At 33.4% G+C, this 22,992-nt stretch overlaps 3 protein-coding genes across 3 annotated transcripts; all 3 read right to left on the bottom strand.

Annotated features, from left to right (window-relative positions):
• Positions 1-5,485: 5,485 nt before the first annotated feature.
• Positions 5,486-6,442, bottom strand: LOC125825173 (uncharacterized). Its single transcript, XM_049504506.1, has 3 exons — positions 5,855-6,442; positions 5,654-5,788; positions 5,486-5,569 (listed from the first exon to the last, which is right to left on the bottom strand). The coding sequence occupies exons 1-3, from the start codon at positions 6,440-6,442 to the stop codon at positions 5,486-5,488; spliced, it is 807 nt and encodes a 268-aa protein (XP_049360463.1).
• Positions 6,443-8,154: 1,712 nt separating this feature from the next.
• On the bottom strand, positions 8,155-8,939 carry LOC125825174 (uncharacterized). The gene is made up of 2 exons (XM_049504507.1): positions 8,340-8,939; positions 8,155-8,235 (listed from the first exon to the last, which is right to left on the bottom strand). Exons 1-2 carry the CDS (start codon positions 8,937-8,939, stop codon positions 8,155-8,157), a joined length of 681 nt encoding a protein of 226 aa, XP_049360464.1.
• A 6,453-nt stretch (positions 8,940-15,392) lies between these two features.
• LOC125825175 (uncharacterized) lies at positions 15,393-16,250 on the bottom strand. The gene is made up of 2 exons (XM_049504508.1): positions 15,906-16,250; positions 15,393-15,830 (listed from the first exon to the last, which is right to left on the bottom strand). Exons 1-2 carry the CDS (start codon positions 16,248-16,250, stop codon positions 15,393-15,395), a joined length of 783 nt encoding a protein of 260 aa, XP_049360465.1.
• Positions 16,251-22,992: the final 6,742 nt, after the last annotated feature.

The following is a 22,992-nucleotide window of genomic DNA, read 5'->3' on the forward strand; positions in this document are numbered from 1 at the left end:
TCTAGATATAAATATTATTTACATTTGAAGGTATTGACCTAAATTAGCTTTATTTTCTTCCGAATTTATGAGGATACCTTGAGACAAATACAACCATGTATTCAAGATAGTGATATTGATGCTAAACTTGAAACATAGTTTGCGTCTTGGTTTAATCAATACGTAAGTACTAATAGATCTAGATTAATCTCTATAGTTAATTAATATAATCTTAATGTATATCTAATTACTTATAGTGTCAATAGGCACGTGGTCCTTCATCCGGCATTACCAATCAATTCATGAAAGATCTTGCAGAAGGGCCATTGCATAAGGTTCAACCCTTTAATGGATATGTTGTAAATGGTTACAAATTTCACACTGAAGAATACAGTTCAAATAAATCTACAATGAATAGTGGTATATGCATTAAGGGCTCTAGTCACAGTGCAAATGAGATCGATTATTATGATATATTGATAAAAATTCTGTAGCTCAAAAGTAAATGAAACTAAACAAAAACATTAAAGAAAAATCAAGAAATTAACACATTAGTGGAATTCAACCTACATTCATACTCAAGTGTGATGACTAACAACTTTATTTTAATGATTCACAGTACTCGGCATTTAACCTAACATGTATCTGCACATATAAGAGAATTCAGAAAGAAATAATTTTAAAAAAATAAAAAATGCTTACCTATAAGTATTCAAGAGTATTAAAATTTTAATAGAATAAAGGAGCAAACCTGAGAAATTAAAGGAGAAGAAAGGGGCAATATAGTTTAGGAGAACAAATATGGACTAAGAACGAAAAATTAAATTAAATAAAATTGGACTAAAATAAGAAGTACCATAATCTTCACTTATATCAAACTGAAAATTATATTCATTCGTCATTCTTCTAAAATCTCAATTAAATGCAAAATTTTCCTGCAACAAAAAATTCCGAAAGTACAAATACATAAGGGGAAATACCAATTATCACTTGTTTTGTGTAGGAATAGAGTGTAGTCTCACCTCTATGATCATGTACCAAGTTTGGAATGGCAAGTTCATATTGTAACTTTTTGCACATTAATGACCAATGGTCTTTTAATTTATTTTTTAAAAGGGAAATTGAAGAGAGAAATACAATGCTTCCCAATTCTTTTTGAAGACACAGGCAAATAAAATACTTAAATAAAAAAAAAAAGTTCATCAAAAAAGTATATCCAAACATAAAATTGAGTAATAACATGCTAATTAGCTGAAATTTTTCATCAAATCGTGAAACTTTAAATTCAAACTCATGCAAAATGGAAAAGAAAAATAATTTATCTATAGAAACACATGAAGAAACTTCAATGTGACAATTCAAATATAGAAAATATGTGAATAATAATGATTGAAGAGGAAGATTACCAAGTGAGAGGAGAGGATGAAAGAAGACGATGAAGAGAAATCACCATTACGTGTGGAAAAGGAAGAGCAATACACGTGTGTTTAATAGTACAACTTTATAGTACACATTTCTTAGCTTGTTGTACAATTTGTATTGTTGTGTAATAGTATAACTTTATAGTACACATTTCTAGTTAGCTTGTTATACAATTTTTATTGCTGTGTTAGACACATTTCTTAACTTGTTGTACAATTTTTATTGCTGTGTTAGTCCCCTCAACTCCCACTTCTATATAGGAGTAAAGTAGTAAATAACATGAAATATTTCACATTACCCCATACCATATCTATACCGAAAGAATCATGTAAATTAAGCAACAAATGGAACAACACCGTGATTTGCATGTAATATGAACCGTAAAAGAAATTTGACGGAAAGCTCTAGTAGGATGGAGTTCACAATATTAATAGGCAAATTCGGGATATTTGAGCGGTAACCTATTAGATAACAGGGGAATACAATTCGTTTTTTTATCACCACAAAAAAAAACTTCAAGTTATTTGAAGCTTAGACGTGTGTTTGAACTTTGCAATTATAATGGCTATTAAAAAAAATCAAACGTTTTACTTTGAAAGACTATAATTTAATCTTTTTCAATTGAAAGAAAATTGTCAGCATAAAGATGGGCCATTGTTCATAATTTTATAATATCATGTTGTAATATTGATGAAGTAAAATATGCATAACTGAGGAATGGAAAATACAAATGTATTTTTGGTAAACAAGCTCATAATATAATTTGGAATACTTAATATTTTTGGTAAACAAGCTCATAATTTAATTGTAGAGTCCAACTTACCTTCTACTACTTGGAGTAGAATTAGCGTTGAATTAGGTTTGTTTAAATTGTACTATTATATAGCGTAGAAACAAAAAAATACCTATCACCAACATGGATGGCCTCCCCCATTTGCCTGGAGATATTGTCAACTCCATCTTCTTTAAGCTTCCTGTGAAATCTCTTACACGATTCAAAAGTTGTTGCAAATCATGGTATGGTTGTATCGATGACGCCGACTTCATCAAGTCACATCTACATAAATCGTCTATCGATATTAGTCGTAAAAAAATTGTCTTGGTTAATTCAATCCTTCAACATAGAGAAGGAACACGCAAATTTAAAATTGTGTCAACGGAAGCATCAATTAATGCTGATTCAAAAGTTGTGTATCTGAATATCCCAGAATACTTTAGTGACTATTTTTCATTACAAGTGTTTTCATGCAGTGGCTTGATCTTTATGACGTCATACGATCTTGGCTATTGTATGACATTATTCAATCCTGTGGTGGGAAACAGCCGACATTACATGTATTGGTTGATGGCATCTGTGTTTTCACAACGGTTGGCGAGAAAAATTTGATTTGATCGCTGGAGAAAGATAGGTGGAATTGTATCTAACAAGTTTCCTACTTTACTCACACGCATTGGAATGCCTATATTATATTTACCGATTAGAGGTATTAAATACCGCCCAGCAGGTGCTTTCCTATTTGTTAAGGAGAATGGGAACATACTATGGAGAAAGCATAATGGTTTTTTATTGAGTATGATCTGTGGAAAAATGAATATACTGAGTTTAAGTCTATACAAGTTCCGCCTTTTGTGGCAAATAAGGCTTTGTACCGGGAAAGTTTAGTTTCTTTGAAGATTTCGTGGGATTGACTAGGTAGCAATTTCTAGTAGTATTAATAGAAGAATATTATATATTGTCATTGTTTCTGTTTGATTTGTGGATAATGGTATATATATAGTAGCAAGCAAGATTTGAATGTAAAAATATGATGTTGAATTTCTACCCTGATTTTGTCTGACTATCACCGTAACTTGTTTTTAAGACGACTCTTATATATAGGCTATAGCGAATCCGTACTGGGGTGATCAATGTAAAAGTGTCACCTAATAATGAATCCACTAATTTCTTCTGTTACCTTTCAGCTTAGAATCCACAGAGATATTATATAATGAGTTTTACCTTTTCCTTCCATTGAAAATCAACAAATTTGCAAAAGGGTGTGACCTGATCTCCTTGTTTTAATCTGTCAACAAGAGTAGTTCGTTAAGTAATGATGTGAAAGTCTAATGGGGAGCTGGATAGCCAATACTTACCGCAACTCACTCTATGATGAGTTGATGTATTTTCAAGTTCTTGTGTCATTTTTCATTTCATTACTTTTTCTCCTTCCACGATCAATAATTCATAGACCATGCCTTTATTTATGTTATCTTATTATCTGCTTATTTCATTTTAGTATAGGAATATGTCACCACAACAATCTGATCAAGTAGGATATGACATTTATTCACTAGATATTAATTGGGTGGGGCTGACACAAACCAAAATCAGATTTTGGATGAGATGATCACCATCAGATACATATATATATATAAAGAGATGATATTCAGGCTCACTTATGAAGTGGCAAATGTTATCTTCTATTCTTGAAGGATGGAAGAATAAGAGACTCAAGATAAAAATAGTGTTCAATAGGAACAAACTATTCCAAATTGTACAGAATTTTTGTGAAATGTTAACTCACTTTAGTATTCTCTCTTTTTATCTGTATTGTAAGTTACAGAGGTTCCCTTTAATCTAGTTTTTCATCTAGGAAGTGGCAAAAGAGAGGAAAATCCTCTGCTTATTTTTTAGGCATGTTACTGCTGCAATGGTATAGCAGCAAACTTATCTGTTGATTTACTTATCTTGGAAACTAAACTTTCCACATACAAGGCCTTACTTGAAATAAAGTCCCCAACTTTTAAATTCATTTTTCCGCACTTCATACTCAATAAAAGAACCCCCCATAATATGTTTCCATTCTCTTTAACACATATGAAGAAGTTACCTACTGATGACCAATCATGCATTCCAATGAGTGAGAGTAAAGTAGGGAACTTGTTGATGTAATTCCACCTATCTTTCTCGAGCGACCAAATCAAAATTTCCTCGCTAACAGTTGCCAAAACACAGACACGATCACCCAATGCTTATAATGCCTATGAGCTTTAACCCTCTTCCCCTTCCTCTCTTATGGAGAATTCTACGAGGTGATTTTCATAAGTGAAAATCATCCTTTGCCCACACAAGAGTTTCATAATCACGAAATAGTACAAGATCAGAGCTCTGAATTCCTTGCTTTTAAATCAGTTGTATGAAAGCTTTAAAAGGTTAAAGTTTTGTGAATTTATGTTATCATGTTAATATGTAAATCGTGATCCTAAATTATGCTTCCGCTGCATATATATATATATATATATTCTATACTCTAACAGCAACATCCACGGTGGGTCTTCTTTTCCTTGTTTTGAAATCCCAAGAAAGTAACTCATTTTATTCACTAAACAGCTTACAAAAGTGTCATACAAGATTCAATCTTCATTTCAGTACCATCTCTCCTTTTGTTCTCTATCTAAAGTTCATCAGAACTTTAAAATTTGTCTTTGGCACAAGTATTGTTTTTGTTTACAAGTTAAACTACTTGATTTTGAAGAAGCCTAATGCAGATATTCTTGTTAATAGGCACTCTAGTTGTTAATGAAGTTGGTGCAAATTTCGGAGATCAAGGTTCAAATCCTAGCAGAAATAATATTCGCGGGTACTTGTGTTGATGGGGAGGTAGACGGTAGTAGTTACCTAATAGAATAGTCATGTAAGCTGGTTCGGACTCGGACACCACTGTTATCCCAAAAAAAGAAGATGGATTTTTTATGTACATCATCCCTTTGGAGTTGGACTTGGTGATAACAAGTTTCAGTAACAGTTGATCACCTCCCTCATAGTTTTGTTTAACAAGACTTCATTTCGTCATTGCATCCATTCTAGTTTACATTCACCACAACTCATCAAATTTCCAAACTCCAATTTTCTTTGCATTATTGATTATTGTTAGACTTAGTGGTATAACTGTGTATAAAACGCTGTAGCAGTTTTGGGGAGGGAGGGGTGATTACGATAGGCTTAGGAACAATATTTGAGTTGAACATAAAGTATTTGAAGTTCAAATAGAAATAATTTGTAGATGAAAACCTGTATTAAGACTTGGAATTTGCCATTACAGTTTCACGCAACTAACTGAAAAATGATGAAAAGATCAAAGTTGTGAACCGAAAATACTAAAGTAAGTGTAGCTGCAACTAAATTCTCCTACAGATAGCAGTGGAGAGACATACACATGAACAAGAAATGTAAGAAGTTGATGTAACTAACAGAGGGAGTTTCTTGATGAACCTCAGAAACAGAGCATTCTTCTTCTTCTTTTGCAGAGGGAGTTTCTTGATGAACCTCAGAAACAGAGCATTCTTCTTCTTTTGCAGAGGGAGTTTCTTGATGAACCTCAGAAGGTGAAACTAACAGAGGGAGTTTCTTGATGAACCATAAAATCAGAGCATTCTTTTCTGCAGCAGGCAGTCACATTTGCGAGTTACTAACAGAATGAACCACAGAAACAGAGCATTCTTCTTCAATTGCAGCAGGCAATTGGGATTCTTTTATGTCATCAGATGGAATTAGACCCAAATCTTGATTTTCTTGAGCGAAGGATTTCACAGTTCCTTGACATTGTGACGAAGAACTGACAAGATAATTGGCCTTCCTCCTAATGCGACACATAACCAATTCGTCATGAGCTGTAAATTCACTAGTTCGTTTCAAGTCGTTTCGTTTACTTTCAGTAAGGCTATATTCTTTCATAGTCCAGACATGATTGTCTTCATCTAAGCGGAATCTTTTCTTAATGCCAATCTGTGATCCTTCCCTATCATAAACTTCTTTAGCTCCGCCAAATTCTCTCCATAAGCCGCCTCCAATTGCCCTGCTGAAGTACTTACCATTCTCTTTCTTTTTCTTTAACAGAGTGAGGACATAAAAATCAGTAGCATCATTCGTCCCGAATGACTCAGATAGCTTCTCATCGCCATACAAGTCTGTAAATCCAATTTCTAGGTCGTCATAACGCTGAAGTGTAAAAGATTTGACAAGAAACTCCATGAGTTGTTCATCAGTAAAATTCGTCCTCATTTTTATCCAAAAGAAAAGAAACAGAGTGTTTTTATTTTTTTGTTGAGGAAAAGAAAGAAGAAGATGAATAAATACTCCACCTTGCTATTTATATATCGAGACTTTTTTTATTTGTTGATTGGAATTTTTTTATGTGCTTTTACCAATTCACACGTACGTAATATATAATTACACTAAAATAATTTTATACTTTTATGGGAAAATGCATAAGTATCTCCTAGCCTATGCCAAAAATCTCTGAGACACACCTAATCTTTACTAAGGTCCTATTATCTCCGAACTTATTTTATATATAATTTTCTACCCCTTTTTGGCCTACGTGGCACTATCTTGTGGGCGCAGCGCGTGTTGACAATTTTTTTAAGGATAGTGTCATGTAGGCCCAAAAGGGGTAGAAAATTATATATAAAATAAGTTCGGAGGTAATAGGATCTTAGTAAAAGTTAGGTGTGTCTCAGAAATTTTGGGCATAGGCTGGGGGTACTTATGCAATTTCCCTACTTTTATTGTTTTAAAGTACAGTAAGTAAAATTTAAGTAATTATTTTAATGCTTCAAATAATGGTTTAATAATTTGACTATTATAATCCTATTTTTAGTTGTCATGATGCGTTTTTTAAACGTTAATTTGATTATTTTCAAAATTAAATTAGATTTCATTAATTTGATATTTTAAACTAAAAATTTAGATTTAAACAATTATACGAAAACTACATTAATTGCAACTTTTTTTGCATGACAATATGATGAAAAAATACATCGTAAATATTAATCAAAGTTCTTATCGTTTAACTCTGAAAAAACGAAACCATCACAACTAAAAAGGTATGGAAGGAGTAATGAACAAAGTTTGAGTGAGATTCTACGTCAAATAAACTCAATATATGCTTTGTATAATATTTAGAGTTGGCTGTGAACTAAACCCTTCGTAGTTATGTGATTTTAGAAGATGGCTAATGATGAAGACATTTTTTTAGGACTAACCAATTTACTTTATTTTACGAAAGGAGAAAAATGTTACTCTTAGCTTCTCAAAAGATAGATCAAACAGTCTATTAAACTCGTTATATATACAATCGAACACCTTCACAATATAAGACTGGGAGAATATGTATAACATATATGTATCTGATACAAAATGTTCTCTTATTGGTCAAAACATCATAACACTATTAGTGTTGAGTTGAGCTGAAATTAGTTTTGAGTCTTTTTGTTCTTGAGTTATAACCTACTTGTTTTTATACAAATTTTGTAATTGATGATCAGAGTACTGTGTTACAGTTAGTCCCTTAGATTATGTAGTTGTAATCTAAAGGCCACTTGAGTTTAGTGGAGTTTGTTCTTTAGGCAAATTCTATGAGGAAAGGTTGTGGATTTTTACTCCATTGAACAAAGAGTTTTTCACGGTAACATTAAGTTTTGGTGACTGTACCCTGTCTATCAACAGATGGTGATGCGACCAAATCCTGACGATAACTATGACTTGTTGCGTAGAAATTCACCATCACATTTTACATAAAAATTGATCCACATCAAATTCAAATCTTACTCCTATATACCATTATATATTCACAAATTAATTAAAGAAAAGGACAACACAAATTATATAAGCTACTTCAACAGAAACAATAGCAATGTTCTTCAATTAATACTAGAAACTGCTACCTAATAAACACATATTTGGAAAACTATATATCATTATGTTGGAATTTGTTAATCCCACGGAATCTTCAAGGAAACTAAACTTTCCACATACAAAGCCTTCTTTGCAATAAAGTCCCCAACTTGTGTCACCTTAAATTCAGTATATTCATTTTTCCGTACGTCATACTCAATAAAAGGACCCTCGAGCTTTCTCCATAATATGTTCCCATTGTCCTTAACACACATGAAGTTACCTGCGAATGACTAGGCTTTCCAATAAGTGAAACTAAAGTAGGGAACTTGTTGATACAATTCCAGACAGTTTTACTATCTTTCTCCGGCGACCAAATCAAAATTTCCTCACCAACAGTTGCCAGAACACAGACGCGATCACCCAATGCATATAATGTCGGTTTTATCCCACATGTACTTGGCACTGGCGTTACAATAAATTTTTCGTCTGCTAGATGGAAAGATATAATCATGTGTATTGTCCAGTTATATGCTATTCTGTGAATAACACCGTTTAATGAAACTTGATCATGGTATATGTGCGGTGGCAAAGGATCAGAGGGACCAGGAAAAATATTGTGAATTGTTCTCCAACATTGATTTTTAACCAAGTATACTTCAACAAAGTAACGTGGATGTCTTAGACTATCGTTTTTCAAGTACAGATGTACACATAAAACTTTGTAATCTTCGGCCACAAAATCATAGGCAAAACCAAATACTGGAGATGTCGAAAAAGGATTAAAATACTTTTGACTGAGAAGAGAATTTGGAATGAGTTTGTAATATTTTCCAACTGCAGGATTCCATAATGTCATATTATAGCCAGGATCGTATGCCATCATAAACACCAAGCCACTGCATGAAAGCACTTCAATATATTTATAGTTACTACTGTCAATTTTCAGCTGAATGCCTCTCAAAGTGAGAGTCTTTCCATTATATAGAGAAAATAAAGATTACACATCCCTAAAGATCCGCCATTCCTATCCCTAAAGATCAGCTATTCTATCTATACAAATCTGTCATTGAATCCCTCTAAATCTGCCTTGCTATCCCTCCAAATCAGCTATTCTATCACAATATTTATTCACATGATTCTACAACAAATGTATATGATCATGCTAATTTATATCACTATATAATTACATTAATATATACAATCATTTAGTTGTCTATCATGCTAACACCCCCCCTCAAATTGATGCTGGTGGATCAAGAAGCATCAATTTGCCTACTAGAAACTGATGGCGTTGCCGTGCCATGGATTTTGTAAACGCATCAGCTATTTGAAGATCACTGGACACATGTGGAAGAGTAATGACACCTTTATCTACAGCTTCTCGTATATAATGACAATCCACTTCGATATGTTTGGTTCTCTCATGAAAAACTGGATTAGTAGCAATCTGAATAGCACTTGTATTGTCAGCGTGGAGAGGAGTAGGATGAGATTGGGGAAATCCAATCTCAGCAAGTAATCCACGAAGCCATACAACCTCAGAGCAAGCAGTAGACATGGATCGATATTCAGCCTCTGTTGAAGATTTTGACACACGATCTTGCTTTTTACTCTTCCAAGATATCAATGACTCTCCAAGAAACATGCACCAACCAGAGACTGAACGACGAGTATCAGGACATCCCGCCCAATCAGAATCACTAAAAGCATTAAGACGAATAGGAGAACCACTTGGAAAGAATAATCCACGAGTAGATGTTCCTAGAAGGTACCGAATGATGCGACGAACAGCCACCAAGTGGAGATGACGGGGAGCTTGCATAAATTGACTAACTTGTTGAACTGCAAAAGAGATATCAGGCCGAGTAATAGTAAGGTAATTTAGACTCCCAACTAATTGTCGAAATATAGTTGGATCAGGAAGAAGATCTCCTTCCTCACGACGATACTTGACATTCATTTCCAGTGGAGTATCTACGGAGGAGGAAACTTGAAGACCAGCCAAAGAAATCAGATCCTGAGTATATTTGTGTTGGTTTAGAAATACACCTGAAGCAGCATTATGAACTTCCAAACCCAAAAAATAAGTAAGAGTACCAAGATCTTTCATATGAAAAGAATCTTTAAGCTGCTGTTGGAGGCAAGTGATTAGTGAAGAATCAGTTCCTGTGATAATAATGTCATCTACATACACCAAAAGAAGAACACAACCTGTAGATGTTTTCCGAAGAAACAAAGATGAGTCATATTTGCTCTGCTCAAAAGAAAATTGTAGCAAAGTAGACCGGAACTTATCAAACCAAGCTCTAGGAGCTTGTTTTAATCCATACAAAGACCGCTTCAACTTGCATACATCTGATGTAGGCGATGAGAACAAACCAGGTGGAGGTTTCATATAAATATCTTTTTTAAGATCACCATGGAGAAAAGCATTTTTGACATCCATTTGATAAAGAGACCAGTTTTGTGAAGCAGCAATGGCAATAATAGTTCGTACCGTAGTCATTTTGGCTACGGGTGCAAAAGTCTCCTCATAGTCCACCCCATACTCTTGTCTGTTACCAAGAACAACCAATCGAGCTTTGTACCGATCAAGAGTTCCATCAGAATGAAGTTTGATTGAATAAACCCACTTACATCCAATAGGGCGGACATTTGAAGGACATGAAACAATGTCCCATGTGTCATTTTCTTTAAGAGCCAAAAGTTCTTCCTCCATTGCTTTCTGCCAACATTCATGCTTGGAAGCTAGTGAGTAACAAGATGGAACAGATATGTTGGATAAAGTAGAGGAAAATCCATACCAATTGGGAGTACGAAATACTCTTGTAGATCGCCGAGTAGGCTCAAGAGGACCAGATCTTGAAGAATTCTCAGATTCTAGTTGTGGTGCAGTTTCAGGCGGCGGATCAGTGTCGGGATAGGGTAAAGTTGGCCGACGTCGTTCATACACAAATCCAGGTTTGAACCTCTTAAAAGAAGATGATAAATCCTCAAAAGTAGGAAGAAGAGGAGAAACAGAAGATGAATCTACAATCGTAGGAAAGAAATACTGATTCTCAAAGAAAACAACATTTCTAGAAATACGAAATTTGTGAGAACATGGATCATAACAAATAAAACCTTTTTGTGAAGTACTATAACCCATAAAAGCACATTTAGTAGATTGTACAGAAAGTTTATTGCGTTGCGAAGGAGGCAAATGCACAAAACAAACACAACCAAATGTATGAAAATCACTATAGTTAGGATTTTGGTGATAAAGATGAAAATATGGAGACTCAAGATTTAGCACTTTAGATGGCAATCTATTAATTAAATAGACAGCAGTAGACAAAGCTTCCACCCAATATTTAGATGGTACAAATGACTCAATCAATAAAGTACGAGTGACATCTAAAAGATGCCGATTTTTTCGTTCAGCAACTCCATTTTGTTGTGGTGTATATGGGCAAGAGTGTTGTGAGACAATTCCTTTGTCAAGCAAGAATTTTTTGAATTCATAAGACATATATTCTCCACCAGAATCAGATCTTAATAATTTGATGCATGTAGAAAATTGAGTCTCAATGTAAGCCAAAAATGTCTTGAACATGGAAAATACCTCAGATTTGGATCGAAGAAAATACACCCATGTAAACCGACTATAATCATCTATGAATGTCACAAAGTATTTGAAATGAGCATGAGAAATAATTGGTGAAATGCCCCAAACATCACTATGAATGACATCAAAACACTTAGTAGCACGACTACCAAAATTAGGAAAAGGAAGAGTTTTACTTTTGCCTAATTTACAAGTAGAACAATCAATGGAAGCAACTGAAAATTTATTTTTATTTCCCAATAAACCAGAATTTGATAAATGAGACAACACAACAGAATTTGGATGTCCTAGATGCTTATGCCAAACCTCAGTTTTACTAGCAGTAGAAGTACAAGCAAAAGATAGAACAGGAGGAATGGAAAAATGTATAGGAAACAATCGTCCAACTTTAGGCCCCTTCGCGATTATCGTCCCCGACACCTGATCCTGCACAAGACAACCATTACGAGAAAAATTCACATCACAATTGTTATCTACCAATTGTCCAACTGAAATAAGACTAGTTGAGAGCTTTGGTGAAACAAAAACATTCTTGAAAGTTGGAGTAATGTCCCCAACCTTGGTAATGGGTAAATTACTACCATTGGCAATCTGTATTTGTGATGGACCTTGATACTTACGAACATTTTTTAGGATGCTCGTTGAGTTGGTCATATGATTGGAAGCGCCTGAATCAACAATCCAAAAATTAGATGTAACATCATTACCTTGTAATCCCAATGCTGAAAAGGCTGACACGATCATTTGTTGTACCATTTCAGGAGTAAGAACTTGTCCTGAAGATGAGTTATCATCAGTGGAACCATTTATCCTAGCTTGAAAAGCATTGATCCTACGATTTTGAGGGCGCGTGGGACACTCTTTGATAATGTGTCCTTGTTGTTTACAATAATTACAGAACTTCTTGCTACAATTGCTAGCAATATGACCATATTCCTTGCAACTGTAGCATTGAGTTCTACTCATATCCATGCCCTTACCTTTACCTTGAGCAGCAAATGCAACAGTGACATCATTTTCTTTCTTAAAAGCATTTTGTGTGACAAGACGTTGTTCTTCACGAAGTAATTCCCTAAAGCAAACATCCAAAGAGGGAGATGGGTCACGATTCATCAAGTTGGAGCGAACACTCTCAAAGTCGGAGCATAATTTCATCAAAAATTGGTCTCGCTTGCTTTGCTCATGAACTGCCTGAATCACTGATAGGGATTCAGTAGGTATTTTAGCATAGACAATATCTGTAAATTCAGCCCATAAGTTTTGAAATCCAGAAAAATAATCCTGAACAGAAAGACCTCCTTGAGAGTAATTAGCAATTTCATACTCCAACTGAAAGCATCTTGCACTATTATCTTGGTTGTAAACCTTTTGTAAGTAATCCCACATGGCCTTAGCTGTCTTGTACGGCCTGAGATTAAGAACAATAAGAGGGTCAATTGACCCTAGAATCCATGTCATCACCCGAGCATCTTTAATCTTCCATTCACCTAGCTTTGTTGCATCAGTAGGAGCAGGATCGCTTCCATCTATATGGCCCCATAGTTCTTTGTCGGTGACAAACAATTGAAATTGAAACTCCCAAGAAGAATAATTTTTACCAGTGAAACGAACACTGAAGGATTCAAAGTGATGTGAATTCATGCTTTTGAATAGCTATAAAACTACAAAGACTCAAGAAAGCAACTAGAATGACCAAGAACAAAATTCCCAGGAGGAAGCCAAAAACCAAGATTTTCAAAAAAATTTAAAAGGAACCACAGATGACTCTATGAAACAAGACAGCCAAGAGAAGGCTCTAATACCATGTCAATTTTCAGCTGAATGCCTCTCAAAGTGAGAGTCTTTCCATTATATAGAGAAAATAAAGATTACACATCCCTAAAGATCCGCCATTCCTATCCCTAAAGATCAGCTATTCTATCTATACAAATCTGTCATTGAATCCCTCTAAATCTGCCTTGCTATCCCTCCAAATCAGCTATTCTATCACAATATTTATTCACATGATTCTACAACAAATGTATATGATCATGCTAATTTATATCACTATATAATTACATTAATATATACAATCATTTAGTTGTCTATCATGCTAACAACTACAGAATCCGGGGATATTGGGTTCGTCCAGGTACACAAATTTTGAATCACCACTAATTGATGCTTCTATTGACACAATTTTATATTGCCGTGTTTCTCCTTGAGGATTAACATTAAGGAAGACAAATTTTTGACGACTAGTATCGACAGATGATTTATGTAGATGGAACTTGATGAAGTCAGCATCATCGATAGAACAACGCCATGATTTGCAGCAACTTTTGAATCGTGAAAGAGATTTCACAGGAAGCTCTAATAGGATACAGTTGACAATATCTTCGGGTAAATTGGGAATTTTTGAGCGGCCATTCATGCTACTGCTAGGTTTTTTTTTGCTACTTCAATTAACCAGGAAGATATTAACTCCTTCTTTTGGATTAAATTGTATTAGCTCGTTTTTTGTTTTTATTCTTTTGGTTATATAGCATGATTGAAGTAGGAAACAGAACAAAAAATAATTAGCTTTAGGCCCCTGTTTCTTCAAAAATTGCCTTTTGAATTGGTTTTAGGCAGCAACTTTCTTTTTCAATAATAATCCATGTTATTGGTACGCTTTTGACAAAAAACTTTAAAACGGATTGTAAGTTTGTAAGCCATATATTTTCTTTCTTCTATAGTTGTATATGGTTCTAAGTTGTCACACTCTTTTTCTTCTTTAAATTTTGAAGCGAGGAGAAAGGTGTATATAAAGTGTACATACTTTGTATATTCAATATATTATATATAATCTTATGGTTGATACACCCATCTATCACCATGTATATTGATGCTATATATATAGTTGTTCTACATGACTATACAATGGGATACACAATTGTGGAGTGTATATAATGGTAAAAAGGTGGAATTTTTGTGTTCAAGTAGTGTATATCATTCTTTAAAAATGTATAATCAATATATATTTAGGTATAACAGTATAGAATAACTGTTCTAACCATACCATTGACACCCCTAGATTTAGGCGTGTTGGTGACAGGTGTTAGAAAATTTTTGTCCTGCGCTTGTACATATGCGTAAATATCTCTTCTTGTTTTAGCATGTTGTGTAAGCATAAGTTTAAGGTACTTTTACATTGAAAGTCAGCAAGTCCGATGTTCTAATCAGAATGGGCCTATAATATCTCATTAGTTTAGCCTATGTTGCTCGGACTCTTCAATGATGTTGTCACACCCGTGTCAGTTCCTCCAAAAAGTGCACTACTTTTGAAGGATCACACATACATTCATTGAGATTTTGTAGAGTCTGAGCAGTATTGGTTATGTGTTGGGCTATATATTTGTAAGATAGATACAAGTTGTCAACCCATTGCTTCGTACGGCTTCCCATTTACAACACATTGGTCCATTTATTCTAGCAGAAACTAAAAAACAACTATTATGCAACCAGCCATAGTAAGGAAAAAAATGTAACAGAACAATTCGTTGACTACCTGAATTTTTACCTTATTGGTAAACGTTCGATTTTCAATCTCCCATCTCAATAGCTAGCTTTTAGGGCCCGAATTGTATGTTATTCCAGATAACCAATGTTTAAATTAAAAACAAAACAAAACAAAAAAAAACTCAAAACAACATAAGAAGTCTTATAAGTCTAACTTTCCCCTGCCCTACCCTGTCCTTGTTGAATTCATGTTTTTCTCGGAATCATGGCCTTCAACCAACTCAATCTTTTATCCATTTTCATTGTCACAAATGTTTCCCTCCAGTTTTTATTTTCAAACAAGTCCATAGCAGCATTATATAGCCTCCGATCAACTCCTGGCGTATCATTTAGAGCCACAACACAGTTAGCTATCGAATACGGATCATCTTTCTGATTCTGATTCTGATCCATGTCACTGCTCTTTGATCGTTTTGGATTGTTAGGACCAACACTGTTCCTCTTATTGGAACCGGATTTTGGCGGCTCTGTCAATTTATGTTTGTTTCGTTCACTAGGGTTGCTTCCAGGATCCATAGAAGAAACAGCAAATTCCCCGGTTGCTTTTGGTCTCGTAAAAATATGACACAACTCCTTGTATATAGGGCAGCCATATTTTCTATATGGTGTTATCTCAGGATGTACCTGCAAGATCAGACACACTTAAATTGGGATGGACGGAATACAACATTGAATAATAAAATGAAGGTCATGACAAACCTTTATGTACTCATCCCACACGCTATCATCAACGACAACCATCTTTCTCCGATTATTCCAACCAAATCCACCGTGGTCGTAAAGTGGCTTCACGATTCGATAACGTTTTCTCAATATAGACAGATGTTTCTTCAGCTCTGCCTTATTAAAATTCCAATCACTGCATTGATTTAAGTCCTTAACAACATTTTCCCATGCTTGATCATGAAAATTACTTGGCATCACATCCAGATGATATTTCATTTCCTCTACCAATGAACCAACAAACATTTTTTCTATTCGCGGAGGCCAATTAGGACTTGACCAGACATCTTCAGCAGGATCATGGACGCGACGACGAACCATCTACAAAAATTATAATACCAATTTTTAGTAATACAAAGATACATACACAGAGACAGAACCAAGATTAAGAGTTCAAGGGTTCTGGATTTTTGAATCCACAACTCTAGCGTGAAAAGCATTTCCACTGCCCCTTCCTTACCACTGAGTCATCAGTTAATTTTGTTAGTCAATTTTGTTAGAGATTTACAAGTTAGTATACATATATATTTTTATTTAATTTTCTTTTGAAAATATAGGATATACGGAAAGGCTACTGGGTTCGTCCGAACCCACGAACCCCAACTTAGCTCCGCCTCTATACATACACTTATTTCTACGCATCAAACACGAAAAAATAAGTAAGAAATTCACTTATATTTCCTAGAAAACATTTTCGTCTGATAAAAATAATAAAATGGTGGGGGGAAGGGAAAAAATGACGAACCTTGATGAAATGAGAGGAGACGTGGCTCGTCAAAACCCTAGATTACATTTACTGTGAATTTGTAGAGTAGGAGTTTGTATTAATAACTTTTAAATTAAACTTGGGCGCCACTTTTCCCTATTAAATATTTAAGTTTAAGTAAACAAAATATTTACAACTCTCAAAAACATTTTCCTTGATATACTTCCTTAAATAACTCGGCGTTTTGTTTTATATAAGGAAAATAGTTTAAAATAAAAAAAATGTTCTCGGTTAATAATTTAACCCAAAAATGTCTCTTTTGTCAATAAGTTGGTCAAAAAATATCATTATTGTTACTTAATGGTCAAAAATGTCATTTTTCCAAATAAATATATTATTTCATTTTTATAGAACACATTTTTTTATAATAATATTTTTTTAATTAGTAAATGTTTATCCTACTTCAATTCAAAAAGGATTAAAAAATATAAATATTTTAAATTTCTACTCCCTGTCCCTAATTACTTGTCCACTTTTGAATTGACACACCAATTAAGAAAGCAATTATTGACATAGTGAATTTACCATGTTACCCCTATTAATTATGAAGTTAATGGATTAAAAATTTAGGATTTTCAAAAAATTGTACCTTTTTTGAAGTAATTAATTGAGGGTATAATAGATAAAATTATTTTCTCCTTTCTTGATTTGTCAAAATAGACAAGTAATTAGGGACAACCAGGGGCGGCTCTGAAGGCTTGGCCCATTGCCCTAGGCCTCAAAAATTTGAAGGCCCCAAATTTATCTAAATTAGTAAAAATTAGGCAAATAACATAGTATAAGAAAGAAATTACTACCTTTCCCTACTCTTTCATTAATTACCAAAAATCCCCCTTTTTAGTGTTTTTCGGATACATAATATAGCAGTGTGGATACTTAATATAGCAGCGCGGATACTTTAATTAATAACGGACGGATACTTAAATTATTAAGTTGTTAGCAGCACGGATACTTAATTAACGGGCGGATGCATAATATAGCAGCGCGGATACTTTAATTAATAACGGGCGGATACTTAAATTATTAAGTTGTTAGCAGCACGGATACTTAATTAACGGGCAGATGCATAATATAGCAGCGCGGATACTTTAATTAATAACGGGTGGATACTTAAAATAATAAAGTATCCGGTTAAGTTGAATTGGGGGAAATAAGGGATTTTTGTATTTTAGTAAAAGAGTAGGGAAATATTGAGAATAGGTAAAGAAGTGTTGTGTATTTAAGTAATTTTTCCTTAAAATTATTGTTATTGATTTTATTATATATTAATATAATTTATATAAATAAAATTGTTATTGTATATTTTTTTATTATAATTTGTTTGAGAGTATTTTTTATCAATAAGTTCATAAATTCTCATAATCTTTTCACTCATTATTTGATATATTTGTTTTAACTTCCAATTTTAAATTTTATTTATATAGGAACTAAGTTATATATATTGATAACATAATGAATTTTTTTCAACCTTTTCTTAAACTGTGTGAACACAAAAACATTCATGCACAAGTTTTCTTTTCGTTTTAATTTAATATATTATATGAAAATTTTATAATTTGTTTTAGATATTCACCAATGAGTGCTACTCAATGGAATGAATTATATCATTTAAATTGATCACATATTTGATAAGAAGGTGTATATATTTTTGTTACTATCCATGTTCAAAACTTCAACTATTAAGTTATGTATGCTCTTTTCTTTTTCTTATTTTTGATGATAGCCTAATTAAAGTTTAAATTTGAATTTTGAAACTTAACATCGATAATCCATCACTTTATTTTTTGTACTCTTCTTCCTTTTCTTTTTGTGTGTGTGAAAATTGTTATTTTTTGTCTTAAATGATTAATCTATTGTGTAGAAAATAATTTTTATTGTTAGTGTATAAATTTTATAAAATAAATTTAAGGGCCTCTTAATATGATTTTACCTTAGGCCACGAGATCTGTTGAGCCGTCCTGGGACAACTATAAAAAAAAGTGGACAAATAATTAGGGACGGAGGGAGTACTAAAAACACATGTAAGACATACTTAAAAAATCAACAAACTAGAAACCGACGGACTCTATCTGTTTTTGATGATTTATAAAATTGTTTTTTTATAAATGAAACGATGGACTTAAAGAAAACATTGATAACTTTTCGCACAAAAATGCATAGAAACTGTAAAATAGGATTGTTCTTTTCGCCAAAGAAAACCGACAGAAGTCTCTCGATTTTTAATATTTTCTATGAAAATCGAGGGACTCTGATGTGTCGGTCTCAAATTTTCTCAAAAATATTTGACTATTTCACAAAAATATAATTTATATCCATCACTCATAAGTTCTAAAAGTTATTTTAAATATCTATAAATTTATATTATCATTTTATAATGAATATGTTTCGAAAAAAATAACCTTTTGACATAATTGATAAGTGATAACAATCAACAATAACAAAATAACAATATAGGCAAGACGATACATTAATCGCATACTCAAATTTGTCACTTATTCAGTTATAATTATAACCCATTAAATACAAATTGTTCTTTTTTTTCAATTTTATCACTCAAATTAGAACTCAAACTTTTCCGGATTGGAGGAGGTAATAACAAATATTACTTGGATTTAATAAAAAAAATGGGTATTTTTCATAAAATATAAAAAATGGGATAATTTTTTTTTGAAAAAATTCCCAATTATTAGAATTTGGCCCAAGAAATAGGTGATCGAAGTACTGAGGTTTTTCGAGTTTACTTTCTAGACTAAGAGGAGTATAGTCTTGAAAGGCGATCTCGCAATCGGTCTGATTGTAAAGGTGACACTACACCAAAAATGATCTTTAGCGGCAATTAATTAGTGATAACAGTTTAATTGCTGGTAAATATGTATTTTAGAGGCAATTATAACTCTTTATAGATGTCATTAAAGCCTATAGCGACATTGGATCCAATGACAATAAATTAATCCCAGTAAAGACTTTAACACTCTATATTAATATGTATATTTATTACATGTAAAAATTGTTTTTGTTGCAGTATAAATGGTACATACTAGAATTAGTCTCTTTGGGTTTTAGAATTGTAAACTAAACATCACTTGAGTTTGGTGGAGTTTTTTAGGCAAATCCTATGAGGGCAGGTCGTGATTTTTACTCCTGAGCAAAGAAATTACCACGGTAAAATTTTGTGTTTCCTTACTAGCAAGGGAAGTCCGTGCTATGCGCGTGCCCAATCTGTCCAACATGAACTAGTAAATGAATAAGTGGGTATAGACATCATCAAACTATAACAAAGATATTTACATACCATAACTTTTTATTGGTGAAAATAACAAGATTACAAATTACAATTGAAAATAAAATGAAGAAAATAAAAATTTATTCTGGTTGAGGCTCGGATACCTAGCTCTTAGCCTAAATTATTATTTATTCATTTTTTGTCATTTATAATTTTTCAACTATAATTTATTATTTTTGTGGTATATAATACCAATAATTTTAAGGAGATTTAAGCTCACTATAACATAATCTACACAAATTCAACAATATCACTCTTGACTTGTCCCCTTCAGGATACAACATCCCAACAAACGTCATACAACTCAATCAACTCAATACAATACTACTCATAATTTACACTCTATATTTTCTTGGCAATCTCTTGTTGTATACAACACAGAGAAGATCATCACTATTTATAGGGGAGGAAATCTTCCTTGCAATGAATAAGAAGATAATGAGTAGTAAATATTGATAAAATATCTATATTATCTTAAAAAGTATAAGAATAATATTTGAAATTATTAATTACATATTATTACCTTAATAACTTAGCTTATTAATATTATATTAAGGTTTTTAATCTTGTAGCTAGCCAACCGTTTGTTTTCTTATTATGGCAGTTGTTATAATTGCCTTTATGGCATTAATCAACTACTATTGATTTGGGTGTTACAAAAGGTCCATTGGAATATTTGGTAATAATATATAGCCTTTATGACAATTATTTGGTCTTAACTCTTAATGCACGGCTGATGGTATGCTCTTTACCATATACCTATATATCTATATATAGTACTTTTGTGTGTTGAAAAGAAGAGAATGAGATATTACATTAAAATAACTTTTCTTCCTTATTTATTTGCTGGGTTTTCTTAAGTAAAATATATTCTTTGTTAGATTTTGGCTCCTAGTTTTAGTACTAGAAGAGCTTGTTGAATTCTGGGGATACACCCTAACCGGTGATATATCCTTAAGGACAGTGCCATAGGCACGCCTCAAGCTACGTGATTTCCGTGATTTCCTATAGTTTTACAATAATTTTAAGGATATTTCGGTTAACATGGTTCACGGAAACGATTCACCTGCTATTGTTACTGATAATACCACCATTGCTGCTCAAACATCTCATGGTGTTGTCCCTACTGTGCCTTCGCACAACTTTACCAAATACTTCCCTGATATTTCAACAGTGGAAGTTTTTGGTGGAAAGAATTTTAAGGGATGGCATGAACAAATTGTCTCTGCTCTTGACATGTATGAAGTGACGTCTGCGCTAACAGAATCGAAACCGGAGGAATCTGCTTCTGAGCAACTAAATCAATGGATTTATGCAAAAAAGGTATGTAAGCACACAATATTAAGTACTCTTTCTAATGAATTATTCAATGTGTATTGTTCTAATAAGGAAGCAAAGGAGATTTGAAAATCGCTACTTGCTAAATATGTTGTTGAAGATTCTACCAAACAAAAGTTTGTTATTGGTAATTTTTACAAATAGGAGATGACTGAGGAGAAAGATGTAAAGGTACAAATCAACGAGTTTCACAAACTAGTTGAAGATCTTAAGTCGGAGAAAATCATTTTATCGGAGTAGTTCGTGGCTGGTATATTGATTGAAAAACTATTAGAATCTTGGAATGACTATAAACAAAATTTGAAGCACAAACAAAAGCTATTATCTCTTGAAGATTTGGTAAAATGCATCATCATTAAGGATACCAACCGAAAGCAATCATATTTTGCCAAAGCAAAAGAAATCGCTACAAAAGTCAATCTAGTGGAAGACAATAAGTCTCGCAATAAAGATAACAGGTATGAAAAAGAACTTGATTATAAACTCAGGGTCAACAATCAAAATTTCAAGAAAAAAGGTAATTGTTTTGTATGTGGCAAACCAGGACACCATGCAGTTCAATGTAGAAACAAAGCTGGGAAAAATGACAATCCTGTTAAGCCAAGAGTAAATTTGGCTAAAGCAGATGATATCATAGTGAAGGTCATTTCCCAAGCTAACCTTGTGGCCAATGTGAGTGACTGGGTGAGAGATTCAGGTGCTACTAGGCATATTTGTGCAAATAAAACAGATTTTTTGTCTTACACCCAAGTCAATGAAGGAGAAGAAGTTGTGTATCTTGGTGATTCTTCAACCACTCAAGTCCTTGGAAAAGGAAAAATTCTTCTCAAATTCACATCTGAAAAAACCTTGGCATTGACTGAAGTGCTGCATGTTCCTAGTATTCGAACCAATCTCGTTTCCGTTGGATTATTAGAAAAGGTGGGGTGAAAGTTGCATTTGAATCTAGTAAGGTAATGATAACCAAGAATAATGTGTTTGCGGGTAAAGGATATTGTAATAATGGCTTATTTGTTCTCAATGTTTCTCAAGTCATGAGTGAAGATGTTTGTCACTCCCCAAGCCTACACCTGGACATGGCCGGCACTCGAGAACTATTGTTGGCCCCAAGCGAACCCTTGGCCTGGCTTACTTACTCAACGGAAGACTTAAACACAAGAGATATAACTCATGCAATAACTTAAAAGATAATAACTTAGACAAAAATGGCAACTCAGGTCTTAAATGTATACGACTAAAATGAATAAGACTAAAGAACTAATACTATCTGTCTATGAAGCCTCTAAAACAAAGAGGGATGTCGGGACAGGACCCCCGATCATCCTAGCAACTGAAAACTAGAAAGCAAATGATAAAAGAGTCCTTCGGAATGCAATGAGGCTCACCAACTGACTCTGAGTGCTAAACCTGATCAACGAGGCGCTGGATGCTGATCCTCGTTACCTGTGTCTGCATCATAAGACGATGCAGGCCAATTGGCATCAGTACATTGAATGTACGAGTATGCGAGTTGGAATGTTAAACAATACAAAGGCTTGAAAAGATTCTGAAAGAAACACTTACCTTGGCTTTTCTCAACTCATGAATACTTAACTCAAAATAAAGCAATGAAACACATGTAATATATGAAAAGATTCGTAAAACAGTAAAAACAACTTAGTTCGTTAAAGAAAAGC

The sequence above is a fragment of the Solanum verrucosum genome, unplaced genomic scaffold, assembly GCF_900185275.1.
Source record: "Solanum verrucosum unplaced genomic scaffold, falcon-dt-bn FXZP01000113.1, whole genome shotgun sequence".
Lineage (NCBI taxonomy): Eukaryota > Viridiplantae > Streptophyta > Magnoliopsida > Solanales > Solanaceae > Solanum > Solanum verrucosum.

Coding starts and splice junctions, on each gene's coding strand:
- LOC125825173 (XM_049504506.1), bottom strand. CDS start 6,442: ATGAGGACGAATTTTACTGATGAACAACTCATGGAGTTTCTTGTCAAA. Junction 5,789..5,854: donor CTGTTTCTGTGGTTCATTCT/GTTAGTAACTCG, acceptor TGGTTCATCAAG/AAACTCCCTCTGTTAGTTTC. Junction 5,570..5,653: donor AAGAATGCTCTGTTTCTGAG/GTTCATCAAGAA, acceptor TGCTATCTGTAG/GAGAATTTAGTTGCAGCTAC.
- LOC125825174 (XM_049504507.1), bottom strand. CDS start 8,939: ATGGCATACGATCCTGGCTATAATATGACATTATGGAATCCTGCAGTT. Junction 8,236..8,339: donor GAAAGCCTAGTCATTCGCAG/GTAACTTCATGT, acceptor ACTGAATTTAAG/GTGACACAAGTTGGGGACTT.
- LOC125825175 (XM_049504508.1), bottom strand. CDS start 16,250: ATGGTTCGTCGTCGCGTCCATGATCCTGCTGAAGATGTCTGGTCAAGT. Junction 15,831..15,905: donor TGTGGGATGAGTACATAAAG/GTTTGTCATGAC, acceptor CTGATCTTGCAG/GTACATCCTGAGATAACACC.